The sequence below is a fragment of the Rhinatrema bivittatum genome, chromosome 4 (assembly GCF_901001135.1).
Source record: "Rhinatrema bivittatum chromosome 4, aRhiBiv1.1, whole genome shotgun sequence".
NCBI lineage: Eukaryota > Metazoa > Chordata > Amphibia > Gymnophiona > Rhinatrematidae > Rhinatrema > Rhinatrema bivittatum.
Window position 1 is genome coordinate 151,966,689 of NC_042618.1, and position 20,485 is coordinate 151,987,173.

Here is a 20,485-nt window from a genome sequence, read left to right on the forward strand (position 1 = left end):
CTCAAGGAGTGTCCTTGGAATCACCAAACTGGGTGATAGTGACCACGGACGCCAGTCTGTCCGGCTGGGGAGCGGTCTGTCAAGACAGCTCGATTCAGGGGCGTTGGTCAACACACCAATCAACTTGGCCAATAAACCAACTGGAGGCCAGAGCTGTGAGACTCGCCCTACAAGGATTTCTACACCTGTTGCACCACAGAGCGGTAAGAGTTCTATCGGACAACGCCACCACAGTCGCGTATATCAATCGTCAAGGAGGCACAAGGAGCAGACTGGTTTCATTGGAAATCGACAGGTTGATGCAATGGGCGGAACTTCATCTTCTCCGACTGGCAGCCTCTCACATAGCGGGCGTCGACAACATACAAGCAGACTTCCTCAGCCGACAGCGTCTGGATCCCGGAGAATGGGAACTCTCAGAAGAAGCGATGTCTCTGATAATCAGACGTTGGGGAACTCCCCGTCTAGATCTAATGGCGACGGCCAGAAATGCCAAAGCCGTTCGCTTTTTCAGTCGAAGAAGAGAGCATGGAGCGGAAGGAGTCGACGCCCTAGTTCTTCCATGGCCACGTCAGTGTCTTCTGTATGTGTTTCCACCGTGGCCACTAGTGGGCAAAGTCATTCGAAGAATAGAGGATCATCAGGGTCTGGTGATTCTCGTGGCACCAGAGTGGCCCCGTCGGCCGTGGTTCGCGGATCTTCTCCATCTAGCAGTAGACGACCCTCTCCGACTAGGTCATCTCCCCCGACTTCTGCGTCAAGGGCCAATATTTTTGCCAGCGGCAGATCGCTTCTGTCTTGCGGCTTGGCTTTTGAAAGGCGTAAGATGAGACGTCGTGGTTATCCGGAACCCGTTATATCCACCCTGCTTCGGGCGCGTAAGCCGTCCACTTCGATCACTTATGTTCGAGTTTGGAAGGTTTTTGAGGAGTGGTGTGTTTCCCAAGATATTCAGGCTCCACAGGCATCGGTGGGTCAGATTCTCTCTTTTCTACAAGCTGGTCTGGATTTGGGTTTGGCATATAATTCCCTCCGAGTTCAGGTAGCGGCTCTGGGGGCTTTGCGCCAGGGGATAGATGATACCCTTCTGTCTACTCATCCAGATATTCTACGATTCCTCAAGGGAGTGAAGCATATTAAACCTCCAATACGTCCTCCTTGTCCGTCTTGGAATTTGAACTTGGTGCTTAAGGCTCTCTGTGTTTCGCCTTTTGAACCTTTGCGTTCTGCTTCCATCAAGGATATCACTTTCAAGACTATTTTTCTAGTTGCTATTACTTCTGCACGACGGATCTCGGAGTTGCAAGCGCTCTCATGTCGGGAGCCATATCTTCGATTCACTTCTTCTGGAGCTTCTTTGCGTACGGTGCCTTCTTTTCTACCCAAGGTAGTTTCAGGCTTTCACCTCAACCAGACGGTTGAACTTCCATCCTTCTCCTCTTCAGAGTCGGGTGATTTACATAAGTTAGATGTGCGACGTTCTCTAATGCACTATCTGGATGTCACGAATGAGTTTCGTCTTTCTGACCATCTTTTTATCCTATGGTCTGGTCCCCGCAAAGGATGCATGGCCTCCAAGCAATCCATTGCTCGTTGGCTGAAGGGAGTTATTGTAGCGGCATATCTGGGATCAGGTAAGTCTCCGCCACTAGTAGTCAAGGCGCACTCTCTTCGTGCTCAGGCAACCTCTTGGGCGGAAAGTTCTTTTGTATCCACTCAAGAAATCTGTAGGGCTGCCACTTGGAAGTCTATTCACACCTTCACTAGACATTATCGTCTAGACGTACAGACGTCCTCGGAAGGACAACTGGGAGACAGGGTTATCCGGGCAGGGCTGTCCGTAGCCCACCCATGATGGGAAAGCTTTGGTACATCCCACCGTCTGGAATGATCCTGGTACGTACAGGGAAATGAAAATTATTTCTTACCTGCTAATTTTCGTTCCTGTAGTACCATGGATCATTCCAGACACCCTCCCTTGTTTTTGGGGGTTTTTTCTATGTGGGACATCCCTGCTAATCCTGTCTCTAATTCTCTCTTTATCTGTACTTCTTATACTGCGGGCCTGTTTTTCTTCCTCGCAGTTCTGTTTACAAGTTTTTTTGGCACAATTTTGCATTTTGTTAGTTACTAAATTTGTTGTTTGGGCCCCTGTTGGGTCGACAGTTCTTGAAGAACTTGATCCCTCTAGTTTACAAGTCTTTATTTGGCTTGGATATTCTATTTACTGAAAGCTGAAGCAGGGGAGGCGTGGCTATAAGGCGCTCCCCTGAGAGTTTTTCGTTCTGACTCCATCTGCTGGACGGGGGACATAACCCACCGTCTGGAATGATCCATGGTACTACAGGAACGAAAATTAGCAGGTAAGAAATAATTTTCATATGTAGCTACAGGTGCTTAGTATTCTTCGCTATCTGGAACTGCTTAAACAGATCTGCAAGTGACTCAGTGCTATCTCCCCTCCATAACTGTCATAGGAAATGAAACCACATTTCTGCCAGTTAGCCATGGCCGGAAAAAAGGAACTGTATGATAGATATGGATTTTTAGCCAATGGCAATACTAGAGAGCATCCCCCCCCACCTCCGGGATCCCCACAATCTTACACATCTTCCTCCAAATTTGCACCATGTGCAATTAAAGGATAACTCCTCAAGATTCATCTGGCAACTGCCAAGACAGAGGGTAAGGTAAGGAGTAAGGGCAATTCTGTTCCCTCTGTGGGGCCGATGCAATAAAGGCGTGTAGAAAGCGGGTGCTGAACAGTCAGCGCCCACTCTCTTAACGTGATCCAGGTGCCCCCAAGGGGGGGGGGTGCCATGCAATATTTAAATCAGGGGGTCGCGTTAGCAAGGAGGCGCTAGCGTTTCCTTGCTAACGTGTGAACCCAATCGCCGTCCGAGTTTATCAGCGTCTGTTTTCCTTACCGGCGGACAGCCACGAAAACTGACGCCGATAAACTCTGCGGCGGTTTTCGTGACCGGCGTTCGGCAGTAAGGAAAACAGACACCAAGTTTATTGGCGGCAGTTTTTCTTACCGGCAGACAACCACGAAAACCTGACACCAATAAACTCTGCGTCAGTTTTTGTCACTGCCGTTCGCCGGTAAGGAAAATTGACACACAGTTTATCATCGTTGGCTTTCCTTACCGGCAGACGGCAGTTACGAAAATTGATGCTGGGTTTATCGGCGTCAGTTTTCGTGACTCGGCTGTCTGCCGGTAGAAAACAGACGCCGATAAACTCGGCGTTGGTTTTCATGATGGGTCCGACTGTCAATTTTTTTGTTTTACTTTTGTTTCTTTTATTTTTCATCCTACTTAATATCACAATGATTTTTACTTCCGCATTGAGCAGGGAAATGGGATTGTAAGATTCAACCTACAATTCATCCCCTTTCTTTTTATATAATAGTTATATGGGCATCATTTAACTCTCTGATAGATTCTGGAGAATCTTTAAAAAAAATTAGAGCTATTTTAATCTGGCCTACAATATAACAAAATGAGGATTAGAAGCCAAAATGTCCATATTCCAATCCTTTATTGAAGAATTAAAATCTTTAAAAAGCCCTTTTTAAAGATTTTAATTCTTCAATAAAGGATTGGAATTTGGACATTTTGGCTTCTAATCCTCATTCTGTTGCCTCCACGGCTTTGTTAGACAGCCTTCCTTGCTGCTTTCTTATCCCTACAATATAACAATGAATTTCTTAAAAAAACAAGTCAATATGGCAGCCACCTGGGCCTGGACGTTTGCCCGATGCCAAACTTCCAATAGTCTTCTGTACCCCTAACATGGTGATAAGGGTCTTAAAGCTGCCCATCAATTATGTCAGTGAAGGAAGTTGAAGACCCCGGAGAAAAGTCCCTTCCCTTATAGAGATTGGCATAATAAGTACGAATCATGTCACCCATAGATTGGTTATCAGAAATTCTGCCCAGCAGGGGATCTAAGCTTATATATTTACCTATATACCGCTCTGGCTAGTAGGGCACCCGTCTTGTTTCCATGCTCATAATATCTTTGCTTAGTATACCTGAGTACCCTTTCAATTTTTTCCACCTGAAAAATTAACTGTTCCTGCAAGCCAACCAATTGACGATATGTTCTAGCCGAGCATTTATGCTCCTTTTCTAGAGTTAATATCTGTCTCCAGTCTCACCTGCTTGACCTAATTCACCTTCTTCAAGTGGCTGGCATAACTTATAGCTCCCCTCAGTACTGTCTTCAGAGTCTTCCACCTCAATGCATGATCATATTCCTCTGAACTATGATGGAAAGCAAAATCTGAAATAGACTTTTCCACTACTTCTCTAAATTCTTGTTTCCCCAACAAGGAAAGATTGACTCCCATTTTCCAGCCGGACCACCCCGTCCCATCAGATCTAAAGTAATTGAAACTGAGTTATGATCAGACAAGGAACCTGGCAAGATGTCGCAACTAGAAACTGTAGACAACAGGGTATCTGAGCATATAAAAAAAATCAATGCGATTAAGTGTTGTGTCTAGGGGAAAAACAAGTGTAATCACGTGTTGAGAGAGAATTATTCTGCTATATATCCACCAGGTTAAACATCTGAACCAATGCGGTCAGCGACCCCGGCATCTTCCAATATATGCTAGAAGAGGTGTTGCTTAGATAGCAGGCTCCCCCTGCTATCTAAGGAACACCTGTGAGAAACCTCATTTTGACTATAAGGCCAGAGTAAAGGCTATTAGAATCAGAATTAGGGCCTTAAACAATGACGAACCCAAAGTCCCACCTTTGTAAGTAGCAGCACAAAAAATGTATCTCCCCTTCCCATCCATTCTTTAATCAATGACCTGTAGTGGAAGAGACTTATGCACTAAGATGCATACCCCACTACTCTGTGATGTGTAAGGAGCCACCCACACCTGTCCCACCCAGTCTTTCTCAAGTTTGTCATGCTCTACATGTGAAGGGTGTGTCTCTTGTATCATTACTACTTCTCCAAGCTGAACGGCCCTAACCTCTTCAGCCTTTCCTCATAGGGGAGCTGTTCCACCCCCTTTATCATTTTGGATGCCCTTCTCTGTATCTTCTCCATCGCAATTATATCTTGTTTGAGATGCGACCAGAATTGGAGCGATATAGAGGCATTATGACATTTTCCATTTTATTAACCATTCCCTTCCTAATGATTCTTAACATTCTGATTGCTTTTTTGACTGCTGCAGCACACTGAGCCGACGATTTTAAAATATTATCCACTATGATGCCTAGCTCTTTTTCCTGGGTGGTAGCTCCTAATATGGAACCTAACATCGTGTAACTACAGCAAGGGTTATTTTTCCCTATATGCAATACCTTGCACTTGTCCACATTAAATTTCATCTGCCATTTGGATGCCCAATCTTCCAGTCTTGTAAGGTCCTCCTGTAATGAATCACAGTCCGCTTGTGATTTAACTACTCTGAATATTTTTGTATCATCCACAAATTTGATAACCTCACTTGTCATATTCCTTTCCAGATCATTTATATATATATTGAAAAGCACCGGTCCAAGTACAGATCCCTGAGGCACTCCACTGTTTACCTTTTTCCACTGAGAAAATTGACCATTTAATCCTACTCTCTGTTTCCTGTCTTTTAACCAGTTTGTAATCCAAGAAAGGACATCGCCTCCTATCCCGTGACTTTTTAGTTTTCTTAGAAGCCTCTCATGAGGGACTTTGTCAAACGCCTTCTGAAAATCCAAATACACTACATCTACCGGTTCACTTTTATCCACATGTTTATTAACCCCTTCAAAAAAATGAAGCAGATTTGTTAGACAAGACTTCCCTTGGGTAAATCCATGTTGGCTGTGTTCCATTAAACCATGTCTTTCTATATGCTCTACAAATTTGATCTTGAGTATAGTTTCCACTTTTTTTTACTGGCACTGAAGTCAGGCTCACTGGTCTATAGTACCCGGATCGCCCTGGAACCTTTTTTAAATATTGGGGTTACATTGGCCACCCTCCAGTCTCAGGTACAATGATGATTTTAATGATAGGTTACAAATTTTAACTAATAGATCAGAAATTTTCATTTTTGAGTTCCTTCAGTACCCTAGGATGCACACCATCCGGTCCAGGTGATTTGCTACTCTTTAGTTTGTCAATCTGGCCTACTACATCTTCCAGGTTCACAGTGATTTCGTTCAGTTCGTCTGACTCATCACCCCTGAAAACCATCTCTGGAACTGGTATCTCCCCAACATCCTCATTAGTAAACATGGAAACAAAGAATTCATTTAGTCTTTCTGCAATGGCATTATCTTCGCTAAGAGCCCCTTTAACCCCTCTGTCATCTAATGGTCCAACTGACTCCCTCACAGGTTTCTTGCTTCGGATATATTTAAAAAAAAATTTTATTATGAGTTTTGCCTCTATGGCCAACTTCAATTCAAATTCTCTCTTCGCCTTTCTTATCAATGTTTTACACTTAACTTGACCATGCTTATGTTTTTATCCTATTTTCTTCTCAGATGGATCCTTCTTCCAATATTTGAAGGATTTTTTTTGGCTCAAATAGCCTCTTTCACCTCACCTTTTTAAACATGACGGTAGTCGTTTTGCCTTCCTTCCACCTTTCTAATGTGTGGAATACATATGGACTGCGCCTCTAGGATTGTATTTTTAAACAATGTCCATGTCTGTTGAACACTTTTAACCTTTTCAGCTGCTCCTATTAGTTTTTTTCTAACAAGTTTCCCTTTGAAAGTTTAGTGTTAGAGCTGCAGACTTACTTATTGTCCCCCTTCCAGTTATTAGTTTAAATTTGATCATGTTATGATCACTGTTGCCAAGTGGCCCCACCACAGTTACCTCTCACCAAATCCTGCGTGCCACTAAGAATTGAATCTAAAATAGCTCCCTCTCTTGTTGGTTCCTGAACCAATTGCTCCATGAAGCAGTCATTTATTACATCCAGGAACTTTGTCTCTAGCAAGTCCTGATGTTACATTTACCCAGTCAATATTGGAGCAATTGAAATCTCCTATTATTATTGCACTGCCAAATTGGTTAGCTTCCCTGATTTCTCTCTCTCGAAACCTCCCTTGCCCCCGATGGATCCAGCCACCGACCACTAGGCCCGCCTACCTGCTTCGTCCATCGGTCCGCAGAGCGCCCACACGCCTCAACCAATCAGCGCGAGCGCCGGCCCGACCAATCACACGCGGCTCCAGGGGGTTTAAATCCCCGAGCAGCACCGGCGCCGTGCGCCAAAGGAGCGCGACAAAGGGGCAGGCCCCTTTGTGCGCCCCTTCGTGCAGCCCCGAGTGGAGCCTCGGCCTACCCCTCCTGTCCAACAACTTTCCGCCTCCTTTATTGCCCAACATCCTATTTCATTGGCTCCAGCCTCAAGCTCCGGCATCCCCTCGTTTTCCAGCAATCTAATAAGCAACCGCACTCAGCCAGCCATCACAGCCTCAGGCACCTCCCTAACCAGCCACTCTTATCTGCCCGTCTCTCTTTCGCCACCTCTCTAGCTACCATGCATTCCTTCACCATTCCCATTATCTTCAACCACTTGAGGAGACTCCCCTAAGCCCTACACTCACTCACTCAATCGCCAACAGAGGCTTATTCCCATCTCGATATCGCCCCCGTCACCAATTACTCGGCCTGGCACTATTCTCTCTGACTTTATTCAATGCGCAATCCATTTCCAAGAAAACACACATTCTCAACGACTCCTCTCCAGAACTAAACCAGACATCTGTGCTATCACAGAAACCTGGTTAAAAACCACAGACACAGTACTAATAATCAGCTCCCCACCCAGGCCTACGACCTCCTCTCTATTCCCAGGCTCAAAAAAAGAGGAGGAGGGCTGCTCCTAGCAGCCAAAAAAGGGCTAGGCCTGACCCTACAGGCCACTAATGCCTCAGCCAACCTGGAATTTGCCCTCTTCAAAGCAAAATACCTCCTAATTGGATTAATTTACGCCCCCCAGGAATACTCGAGGCAGACCCATCCCCCCACCATCGAACTCGTCGCAAACACCTAATGCCGGAAAACCAGCCATCCTGATGGGAGACTTTAACCTTCATGTGACGTTCAACCTCGCTCCACCAACTGCGGAACCCTACTCACCTCATTCAGCCACATGGGTTTCAGACAAATCATCAACGATCCCACCCACAAAGCAGGTCACACGTTAGACCTTATTTTCATAAATGAAGGAATATCGCCCCATACCAACCCAACATGCTTACCAGTCCCATGGACGGACCACCGAATCATCTCAACGGTTCTAGAGATCAAGGAACACCCTCCTCAAGCAACACATTTAACCTCTGTAACCGTCAGGAAACCTTGCACCAGAGAACTTCTCAGCTCGCATCTATCCAAGGAACTAGTTCACCTTGACCTTTCGGACGTCAATACTGCCACGACATCGTGGATTAACATTACCAACAATGTTGCAAATCAAGTGTGCCCCATGACCACGAAAACACTCCATCTGGGCAAGGACAACAGGAAACCCTGGTTCACCCCTGAGCTGAAGTCACTCAAACAGGAGCTCAGATGTAAGGAACACAGGTGGCATAAAAACCCTTCCACAATAACCCTCTTGGCTTATAAATCCTGCCTAAACTCATACAGAAATGTCATCAACAGAACCAAGAAAGAATTCTTCTCTAAAAAGATCCACCACTTTATCTTTGACTCAAGAGCTCTGTTTTCCTACGTATCAGCCCTCACAAAACCAGCTATGCCCCTCATACCAGACGCACAAGCTACCAACAAAGCCAATGAACTGGCGGACTACTTCGAGAGAAAAATCGCCACCCTCATCGCACCCCTCAAGGGGCCCTCTCCTCATCCTAATTACTCATCAACCACCGGTTCCCAACTCTCGCACATAACCCCCCAGCAACAAAACTCAACCCCAGCTTCTCTTGCCACCCTCGAGCTGTTGTCCGCCTTAGAAATAGAAAACATCCTCAAGAAGATGAAACCTTCGTCTCATCCTTTAGACCACATCCCATCCAATCTGCTGTTCTCCATTCCTAACATCATAAACTGCTCACTGTCACAAGGCCGACCAATTCAAGCTTGCAATGCTCAAGCCTCTCCTCAAAAAACCCAACCTACCACCCACAGATCCAGCCAACTTCAGACCCATAGCTAACCTTCCAATGATAGCCAAAATCATGGAGAAGGTTGTAAACAGACAACTATCCGAATTTTTAGAAGAAAACATCTTCACCCCAAACCAATTCGGATTCCGAAAGTCCTTGAACACCGAATCATTATTAGCCTCGCTCTCTGACACCATCCTCCTTAATCTGGCAAAAGGTCAACCATTCCTACTCGCAGTACTGGATCGCTCCTCAGCGTTTGACACCGTGAACCACTCATGCCTCCTTCAGCGTGTAGCAGACATTGGCATCACAGGATCGGCGTTCAACTGGTTCAAATCTTTCCTTGAAAACAGGTTCTACAAGGTCAGGATTAACAAAAAAGAGTCACACCCTATCATTTCAAAGCTGGGGGTTCCCCAAGGATCATCCCTGTCACCCACACTATTCAATATTTATCTCCTCCCACTCTGCCATCTACTAACCAACCTCAAGCTAATACACTTCCTATACGCGGATGACATACAGATCCTCATCCCTATAGCTGAACTCTCCACAAAACTTGGTCTTATTGGATCAGCTGCCTCACAGCAATCAACAACCTGCTCTCCAGCCTCATCCTCGTACTAAACACCAACAAAACCGAAATCCTCCTAATAGTCCCAGACAACTGCTCCCGCTCAACCCTCCAATTTCTTCCCAACTCACCCTCACATCAATCAACCACACATCACAAGTAAGACACCTCGGTGTGCTACTAGACAACCAACTCAACCTCAGCAAGTTCGTAAACAATACCTCCAAAGAATGCTTCTTTAAATTGCAAGTATTAAAAAAATTAAAACCACTTCTGCACTTCCGAGACTTCCGCCTGGTACTACAATCTATCATCGTCCCGAAACTGGATTACTGCAACTCACTCCTTCTGGGCCTTCCCGCTAGCACCATCAAACCACTTCAGATGGTCCAGAACGCGACGGCCAGAATCCTCACAAACACCAACAAAAGGGAACACATCACCCCCATCCTCCAGAACCTTCACTGGCTGCCTATTAAATTCAGGATACACTTAAAAGCCCTCATGATGATACACAAGGCCCTACACAATATCTCCCCCCCCTCAACCTAACTTTTCAACTGCAGCAGCACATTTCTAAGAGACCGATCTTACAAGATCGTACAAGAACATGCTACACACCCAGCCGGCTAAAACCTCACTGAGGAAACGCGCCCTTTCCACTGCAGGTCCCCCACTTTGGAACTCGCTCCCTCCGGACCTCCGCCAAGAACCTTGCCTTTTGACATTCAAAAAGAAGCTAAAGACTTGGCTATTCACCCAAGCGTTCCCGGAGAGCTAAGACCCGATGAATCGATAGACTTTATAGACTCCGGTCCATCTCTCCCACTGACATATGTTTTGAGTTTGTTCTTTATTTTTAGCTAATTCGTTTTTGATTGTAGTCCATTTGTCTCCCTGTAAGTTCTTTTCAACTTGTTCCAATGTATTCCGTCCTAGAGGCGACAGTTCAGTTCCATGTAAACCGGTGCGATATGTATTGTATACAGGAACATCAGTATATAAAAATTAAAAATAAATAAAATAAATAAATTTCTCTAAGCATTTCATCATCTGTCTTGACTATTTTGTCCAGGTGGACGGTAGTATACTCCTATCATTATACTCTTACCCAACACACATGGGATTTCTACCATATAGATTCTACTGAGCATTTAGTCTCTTGTATGATCTTTATCCTGTTGGACTCTATACCCTCCCGGACATAAAGTGCTACACCCCCACCAAGTTGATCCTCCCTATCATTACGATATAATTTGTACCCTGATATAGCACTGTGTCCCATTGGTTATCCTCCTTCCACCAAGTCTCTGTGATGCCTATTATGTCAATCTCATCATTTGCTACTATACATTCTAACTCTCCCATCTTACTTCTTAGACTTCTCCGTCAACTACCAGCATCCTTCTAACCCTGTCCCTGCTACCTCCCCGATTCTAGGCCCCACTATTATATAATCATCCCCATTCCCCCATCCCCTATCTCACTTCCCTACAGAAAGAAGCCCATAATAAATGATTCCCAATCAAAATCAGGATACCAGGCATCCAGAGAAGTCAGCAAACTGAGAGCAAGTCCCATATATTTTCTGGCTCCTTCTAGACCATGAAAACCAGGCCCGAAGTGATCAGCCTATGAGCCACACATTCTGATCGTGGAAATTGCTGCAAGCCATGTTCATCCTCTACTCTTGCATGCCGAGTGACACGTGTCACCATCAGCGCAGCTGTCAGTGATCTTTCACAAGCTGACAGACTGAGCCATTCATAGGTGTCATTTAGAGCTGGTATTTTCTGATGCTCACTACTCTTGCCCCCTGGAGAAAATTTCAATTGTCCTGTTACTGGGTTTCCTGAGAATCTCTTCCTGGGATGTTTTGCCATTTGGCTCGACCAGCGGACTCATTGCAAGGTGAGATGACATCATCTTTCCCATGTGCCATTGCAAAGGCCAGTGCTGGATGAATCAGTTCTTCTATACCCCATTAACCAGAACCATCATCTTAGCAGAGTAGATGAGCCTAAACTGCAGCTTCCATTCCTGCAAGACTTTTTTCACTTGCATAAATTTGGTGCATCTTTTCTGTGTCACTGCACTGTAGTCTGGGAAAATTGCTACATGACTGCCCTTATATGTCAGAGGGCCTAACTCCTGTGCTTTCTTCAGAGCCCACTTCTTAGCCTGAAAGTGGTGAACACATGTGGGTAATTGTTGCCAGGTTGACTTGCGCCCATTACCCGATGCCCTCTAGCAGTCTCCTTGAGGGGATCCCCCTCTCCTGGGCACAGCACTGCACGCAAGAACTGCTTCAAAATTCATGGACCTGCTGCCCCTCCATCTTTTCGGGGACCCTTCACTAGTCTCATATTAAATCGTCTGGGCTGGTCTTCTAAGTCAGTTACTTTTTCCTCCAGGATTTTTACCTGTTTAAAGTAGCCAGAGAGTTTGCATCAGAAGTTTCCCAGTCTTCAATGGTGCTGACACAATATTCCAGCTCTTCAACCCATGGCGAAACATTGTCTATACACTCTTTGATCTCATCAATCAATGACTTTTACGGAGCCAAGCTCCCTATTGAAATCCGCTCTAAGACTCCAAATTTCACCTAGAATCTGAGCCATTATCTCATTATTGGCAGTAGCTGCCAAACCTGCTCCTCTTGGTTTTTCTTTACTATTCTCACTTGAGCATTCCTTGTCCCTGGCCTCTCAGTAAAATCTGTGTTAGGGTCTATCCCTCATGCTTCTAGTGTGGCGATTACTGAACCTGCCACAAAAGGATTTTCCCTGCAACACTCCAGATAGGCAGCACTATCTTATTAGGGAACCCTTTGCAGGTAATACCAGCCTTCAAAATATATATTGATTGAGGAAATGTAATGAGCCTAGCTCTGTGGCAGTTGGAGCTCTAGCAGAGTTCTTCAAGGAAAAGTGAGAAAGAACTCTAAAAGCAAGATTTGAAAGACACTCAGCTGGCTAAAGGAAACGTTTGAAAGCTTTTATTTCTACCAAAGGAGGTGTTGCAAAGTACTGACTAAAAGGGTGTCTAAACGTTTGTACAGGACATATTTACTGTTTTTTTGATTTTTTTTTCAAACCATCAAAATCAGCAAATAGTAATTTTGCATTAAAATTGCAGAAAAGATGTCGTGTTTAACTTTGTAACACCTTCATTTCTCTTAGAGATTCATTGAAACATACAGTTTCACCAGAGGTGCCTAAACGTTTGAACACAGTTGAATGTGTGACAGCACCTGAATGATATTTCTGTAAAAAAAAAAAAAAAGCTACAAAGGCACTTTCTGGCATGTGGGGTATCCTGGGGAAACCCCTCAGCCCTTTTTGTTCAAAGTGATATTCAGCTTTGTTCTGCAGTGTGATTTCCACTGGGAGGGAGAAACTTTGTGATCCATTCTCTGCAATCTGCTTTTCTATTCCAGACCCAGCAGTTCCTTAGAATTTAGGAATTTCTGAGTCTTAGGAGGTCAATATTCAGTAAGCTGGCGAGAGAACGAGTTATCCAGCTAAACTGGGTTAACTTGTGCTGAACATACTCTCCTAAAGTTATCCGGCAACATGTAGCCAGATAACTTAAAAACCAACCATTTATCAGGCAATGCGCAGAATCTGAGCGTTGAAACTGTCAACTAGAAACTTGAGGTGATGTTTTGGTGGTGGTCTAGGTTTTACATGCACAATCAGATGTACGAACAGCATAGTACACATCCGTGAAGATTTGGAGTGAGGAAAGGTACACAAAGATGAGATTTGTACATTGTACTCTCGACCTAATTGATGCGCTCTCTACCTAGCTGCTATCAAGCTAGGGCAAGAGTACTTTGTACAAATCTCATCTTTGTGTACCTTTCCTCCCTCCAGATCACATCAAATCTTCATGGATGTCTAATGTGCTGTTCGTACATTTGACTGTGCATGTAAAACTCCCCCCCCCCCCCCCAAACCCTAGACCACCACCAAAACCTCACCTTGAGTTACTAGTTGACCCTCCTCTAGTAGTATAAATAGTTGACTAGTATGTGTGCCATCCCAGAGGCTATCTGTCCACTCCCCTCCCTCTCCTGCCCAAAATGGGATTTGTGATAAATATCGCAAATCCTGTTTCGGTCTTATCGCACAGCATAACGCCAGGAAAAAAGGTGTAGTTATTTCCAGCGTTAAAACGTGCATTATGCTATTGCACGCAACGTTAAAACAACCCTCATTTTCATAAACTCTACCCAAACTCATCCCACTTGACTAAATTTAGAAAATTTGCATACGCATCTCGCGCTGTTATTTAGAAAAAACTAAAATATAAAAAATATTAAAAAATATATAAAATATAAAAAATATACAAAATAAAAAAAAAAATAAAAAAATAAAAAAAAACTAAAGTATAGAAAAAACTAAAATAAATAAAAAATAAATAAATTTATCGCATGCGTTATCGCGGGTGTTAAGGTCCTAACGTGATTTGATAAATGACCCTGTAAATTTGTACTTGAGGCAGTGGAAGGTGAAGTGACTTGCCCAGGGTTATAAAAGCAACAGTGGGATTTGAACCCTGGCTTCCTTGGTTGTAGCCTACTGCTCTAACCATTAGGCTATTCCTAGTGGTTTCTACTGTGGGGTAAGCATTTCTTATGTATTATAGATTTTATATTAAATATTAATTTTAGGTTGAAGTATGGCATTTTACATTGTTTTGTTATGTAGCAGATGAGATGATCTTGTTTTATATGTACTGTTTTAAGATATATGCTGTCTGTCTTAAAGGGGTCTTTTGTACCAAATAGTAAAAGTTAAAAAGCTTTGTATGGCAAATTAGTTGAGTAAAAAGGTTGTAGTTGCTTCAGGTTCCTTTTGTTTCTTTTTATAATATTTGTTAGCTAGTTCTTGCACAGTTTTTGTTTAGCTGTCAGTGTGTTCTAGGGTTTTGTTTTGTTTTTACCTTTTGTTGCACCTTTTTTTTTTTTTTTTGTCATGTTAAGAAATCTAAACTTTAAGTATCTACTTCTTAACTTGTAGGTTTATATCTCTCGTAGGAGTAAGGCTTTATATTTCACCTATAAATGCTCTGTGGGTCATATTCATTTAGATTAATAAATACAATCCCTTTTGTTCGCTTGCCGTACTGCTCAGGGAAAGCAGATTGTCAACTCAGTCTTTATTCTCCCTGCATGCATCAACACTGTCTTAAGTTTTACATGGGGAGGCTCTGCTTCAGCTTTACCAGCCATTGGCATTCTGCAGTAACCGTGTTGCTTAGCTGTTACTGTGGCGATACTATGCATGAGTCTGCTTTAAAGCTTCTTTTTATCCAAGCGACAAAGCAGTTGCGGGCATTCTTTAGTCTGCTTATTAATCTTTTTACCTCGGTTGCTGCAGAGTGGAAATCATTTGTGAAGCATACACACACTTTTCACTGCTCATGGCATCAGGTAACCTGAGGGCAGTTGACTGGTTATATAGCACCAGCAAAAAAAAAAGACTGACAGCCTTTTTATCAGTCTTTTCCTTTGTGACAAGACAATCTAAATATAATGTATTTATTATAAAGTGTGTTTGCTTTTTTTAGCTTATTTTTTAAAGATGTGAAATAAAAGGAAAATTGCCTGCTGACTGAGTGCTCCTCCCAAGTGTTTTATTTGAGCATCAGTTCTGTGGGTTCAGGTATCTGGTATATGCAATCTAAGGTTTCTTTGCTTAACTAGTAAAGCAAGCAAATGGGATCAGGAGAAACACGTGACTCAAACAACGCCTTTATTTTTGTAAATACATTTTCTCTGCATAGGTATGTAAGTAACCTCTTTAATAAAGGACGTGGAATGAAATATGTGGCTCCCTTTTGTGAATAGATTGTAGCAATGAGCCTATTAGCAAAAGGTGATGTGCTGTGAATTAAGATATTAACAAAATTATGCAATCTTATTTTTTTTCCGTGTTCAAGATTTTATAAAACACTTTCATATGTAATCCAGTTATGTATCACTTCCCCATAAGCCTATTGAAAGCCACATATGGGGCAGATTTTAAAACGTACGCGCGTGGCGTACATTTGTGTGCGCTACTTGGTGCTCACAAATGCACACATGATTTTATAACATGCGCGCGCAGCCGCGCGCATGTTATAAAATCAGGGGTTGGCACGTGCAAAGGGGTGCCATTAGTGCAACTTTTGCACACCGAGCCCTCGGGGAGACCAGCTAGCTTTCCCTGTCCGTCCCCCCCCCACCTTCCCCTACCTGTCCTGCCCCCCCAGCCCGAAACCTCCCCCCCATACCTTTGTTGTGGCAGGCGTAACTTACGCGCACCAGTCGAGCAGCCACACGGAGGCCTCTGGCCACGCCCCCGCCCTGCCCCGCTCCCGGACTGCCCATTTTTTCAAGCCCCGGGACTTACACGCGTCCCGGGGCTTTATGCGCACCACCGGGCCTTTTGAAAATAGCCCGGCACGCATTGGGCTTTTAAAATCTGCCCCATAGCTTTTTTTTTTTTAAATTATTTATTTTATTTGTTCAGGGGCCTGGTAATGCCTTCTTCTCATTTTTTTTTCCCTTCCAGTTCACTTGGATCCAGTACTAGAATTCTGGCTCTGGGATCCTTCATTCACATTACACAGGAATTTTTCCTGTATTTTAAGAGCATCCCAGTTTGGATTCTGTTCATTGCAGTAACTGGAACCCTCCATGATGGGCTCTAAGTCCTACCACTAGGTGTCACCCTTAATGATAGCTGTGACTTCCTCTTCCTCTCCGCCATCCCAGGGCCTGGGAACATTGATTCAGCAGCATCCCCAGTTGACTTGAGGGCCTTCTGCATGGAAGTGTCCAGCACAGCGCTTGCCACTGTGCCGACCTAGTGACATTTCTTATCAATACTCTGTATGTGTCTCTATGACATTTTCAGTTAAAAGGTGGCAACAAGTGCAACAGTGAAAATTGTAATGCAGTTCTTTCTGTACTCTGTACTGAACATAAGTTGGAGGTTGCAGGATATAAAAAATGCTGAATAAAAATAGTAACAAAATTCTTAGGGAGGCCTATTAGAAAATGTGTTGTCTAGTGATGGTCTTTGTCTTCTCTTGCAGATGTCCCCCACGAACTTTCTTACCAGCTCTCTGTAAGATATTCCTGGATGAGAGTGCCCCAGACAATGTACTGGAGGTGACTGCCCGTGCCATAACATATTACTTGGATGTATCGGCAGAGTGTACCCGAAGAATTGTGGGAGTGGATGGAGCCATTAAAGCACTTTGTAACCGTCTGGTGGTGGTTGAACTTAACAACAGAACCAGCAGAGACTTAGCTGAACAATGTGTGAAAGTAAGTGTTGCTATGAATACAGATATGTATAGATATATGATGTATTTATTTAAAAGCATTTAATACTTGCTCTATCTTAAGGTGCTGGACGAGGTGCAAAACACAAACATCATACTCCTAATAGGATAACATCACTAAAATTCAGACTAACATAAAATGTATCCATTTTACTGTTGTATATTTTATTACCAGGATCATTTGGGGTAGGTTTGGCTACATCTGTGGCACAGGACAATTGGGTTGCAATGTGCATTTCTGTTTTTGATGGTGATGTTCAAAGCACACCATGAAGATAATGTGGAGTGGAGGAGTAGCCTAGTGGTTAGAGCAGGGAGCTGCACCCCAGGGAAACCAACGTTCAAATCCCACTGCTGCTCCTTGTGACCATTGCCTCAGGAATAATCTTCAATTGTGAGCCTTCTTGTGACAGTGCCTGAAAAAGTGGAATATAAATCAAATAAATGTTTCTGGGGTCCTTTGTGAGGTCAGGCATCTTTTGCACTTTTGTACTAGCTCAGTTGACTTTGAGATTGCACTTTCTTTGGATAGATTAGGAGGTGGTATTCATTCTAAGCTGTCCTTCCATGGGAGTCAGGTTTTTGTGGTTATAACAGATCACTTGTAGGAAAATGGTGAAGGGTTTAGAGAGATGTGCAGAGTGCTAAGAACATAAGAAACTGCCATGCTGGGTCAGACCAAGGGTTCATCAAGCCCAGCATCCTGTTTCCAACAGAAGCCAAACCAGGCCACAAGAACCTGGCAAGTATCCAAACACTAAGAAGATCCCATGCTAATGATGCCAGTAATAGCAGAGGCCATTCCCTAAGTCAACTTGATTAATAGCTAATGGAATGTAAAATAATCAAATAGCTGATTGTTATTATCTTGTTTTGGCAGCAGTTGAGTTCACAATTTGTATGGCTGTCTAGATTTTCAAAGCAGGTGTGTACACTTTAAAATGGTCAGGTTGTGCTTAATCATCTAATCCAGCTAATTTCCATGTGCTTATTCCTCTGTAAGACCAAGGTGCTTTTGCCAAGAGCCAGTGAGTTTGCATCATCATCTTATTGTAAATTGGTAAAAAGAAACTATTTAAAGGGCACACATGTAAAGTAGTAATACTCATCTTGCTTAGAAAGAAAATCGTCTTTCTGTTAATATGAAAGTCTTTTAATAGACCTCCCAATTCAGTTGGTATTAACCTTTCTTGGCAAGATTATCATAAATGATTGCAAATGGACCAGTCTACTCCCAGTTAAGATAGTCTTATTAATGTTTTCCTCCCTTAATAAAACTTAAAGCCCCACAGAATAGCAGTTTATTTATTTATTTATTTCTTTTGTATACCGACATTCGATCGAGATATCACATCGGTTTCCAGATAACAGGTTGAATAGGGCGGGATCTGCCCTATTTTACATTTAACAAGATAACAATTAATTAAACTATTGCAGTAAAAACATTGTAACATATGAATACAAATGAATGTGAGTATAAATTTGTAGCATATATCCTATATACAATATATACAGTAATATATTACTGTATATATTCAGTTTAAACATGTTAAAGATTAGTGTGCACATCCCATTCTACTTTCTCTCTGCAAGACAAAATTCTTTTATTAGGCAAATGAACAGATAATTGTATCGCTTCAGAGTTATTGTATTTTTCTCATTTGCTGTGAGGAAGAACTTGAATGCTATAATCAAGTGCCATCAACATACCCACATTATACTTACATGCATAGGGAGCACAGAGAAGCATGCTGTTTACCAAAGCAAAGAGCAAATAGGCATGGAAGAGCACAATGGACTTGACGCAGCCATTAAGACTGCATTTACTTAAACTTTAACATGAACCACAGAGTGGTGTGCAACAATGGCAGCAAAATGGGAACAAAAGCAATTATGTCTCGGATTAGCAAAATGTTTTGTGAAAAAGAATTTTGGAATTGGAAATATGGAGGGGGAGGCTGGATGAATAGACAAGAGGCATGAATACCATGGGGCAAAAAAGTTTGGAAGTCCTGAAGAAATTAGAGCATAAGAATTTGCCATACTGGGCCAGACTGAGGGTCCCTCAAACCCAGCATCCTGTTTCCAACCGTGTCCAAACCAAGTCACAAGTATTTGACAAGATTCCAAACAGTAAATAGATTCCTCACTGCTATCGCACAATGATAAATAGTGGCTAGTCCTTAAGTCTAATTGATTAATAACAGTTTATGGACTTCTCCATGAGCTTGGCTGACCTTTTTTAAACCCAGCTACACTTATCACCTTGACCACGGCAATGAATTCCAGAGCTTTATTGTGCGTTGAGAGAGAGAATTTTCTCTGATTTGTTTTGAATGTGCGAATTACTAATTTTATGGAGTGTCCCCTGGTCTTTGTATTTTTTGAAAGAGTAAATAACAAATTTACATGTACCTGTTTTAGCTCACTCATGATTTCTAGATCTCAGTCATATACCCCTCAGACATCTCTTCTCTACAGGCTGAACAATCAAAACATCTTTAACCTTTCCTTGTAGGGGAGCCATTCCATCCCCTTTATCATTTTGGTTGCTCTTCTCTGTATCTTTCCCAATACAACTAAATCTTTTGAGATGTGGTGACCAGAACTGCACACGTTACTCCAGGTGTGGCCTCACCATGGAGTGATACAGAAGCATTGCAATATATGCTGTTTTATTCTTCATTTATTTCCTAACAATTCCTAATATTCTGTTTGCTTTTTTGACTGCTGCTGCACACTGAACTGAGGATTTCCAAGTATTGTCCACTATGATCCTCAGGTCCTTTTCCAGGGCGGTATCTCCTAATATAGAACCTAACATTGTGTCACTAGTGTGGGTTACTTCTCCCCATGTGCATCACTTTGCACTTGTCCACATTAAATTTCATCTGCCTTCTGCAAGCATTCACAATCTGTTTGTGATTTAACAAATCAGAATAATTTTGTGACATCTGCAGTCTTGATCACCTCACTCATCATTCCCCTTTCCAGATCATTTATAAATATGTTTACAATCACCAGTCCCAGTACAAATCCCTGAGGCACTCTACCATTTACCTTTCTCCACTGAGAAAACTATTTAGTCCTACTCTGTTGTCTATCTTTTAACCAGTTTGCAATCCACAATTGAACCTTGCCTCTATCCCATGACTTTTTAATTTTCTCAGGAGTCTCAAGGTTTCAGACACCTTCTGAAAACCCAAATAGACTACATCCACTGGCTCACCATTATCCACAGGTTTATTAACCCCTTCAATAAAATGTAGCAGATTGGTTAGACAAGATTTCCCTTGTGTAGATCCATGCTGACTGAGTCCCATTAAACCATCTTTTTTCTATATGTTCTATGATTTTGTCCTTTAGAATAGGTTTCATAATTTTTCTCGGCATTGAAGTCAGACTCACTGGTCTATGGTTTCCTGGATCATCCCTGGAGCATTTTTTAAAGATCAGTGTTACA

The 20,485-nt window shown here is 42.9% G+C and overlaps 1 protein-coding gene across 1 annotated transcript in view; it reads left to right on the plus strand.

Annotated features, from left to right (window-relative positions):
- HECTD1 (HECT domain E3 ubiquitin protein ligase 1) overlaps positions 1–20,485 on the plus strand; it is a 345,856-nt gene that overhangs the window by 67,560 nt on the left and 257,811 nt on the right. The window contains 1 exon segment of the mRNA XM_029598986.1: positions 16,771–17,005. Coding sequence (XP_029454846.1) covers positions 16,771–17,005 — 235 coding nt within the window.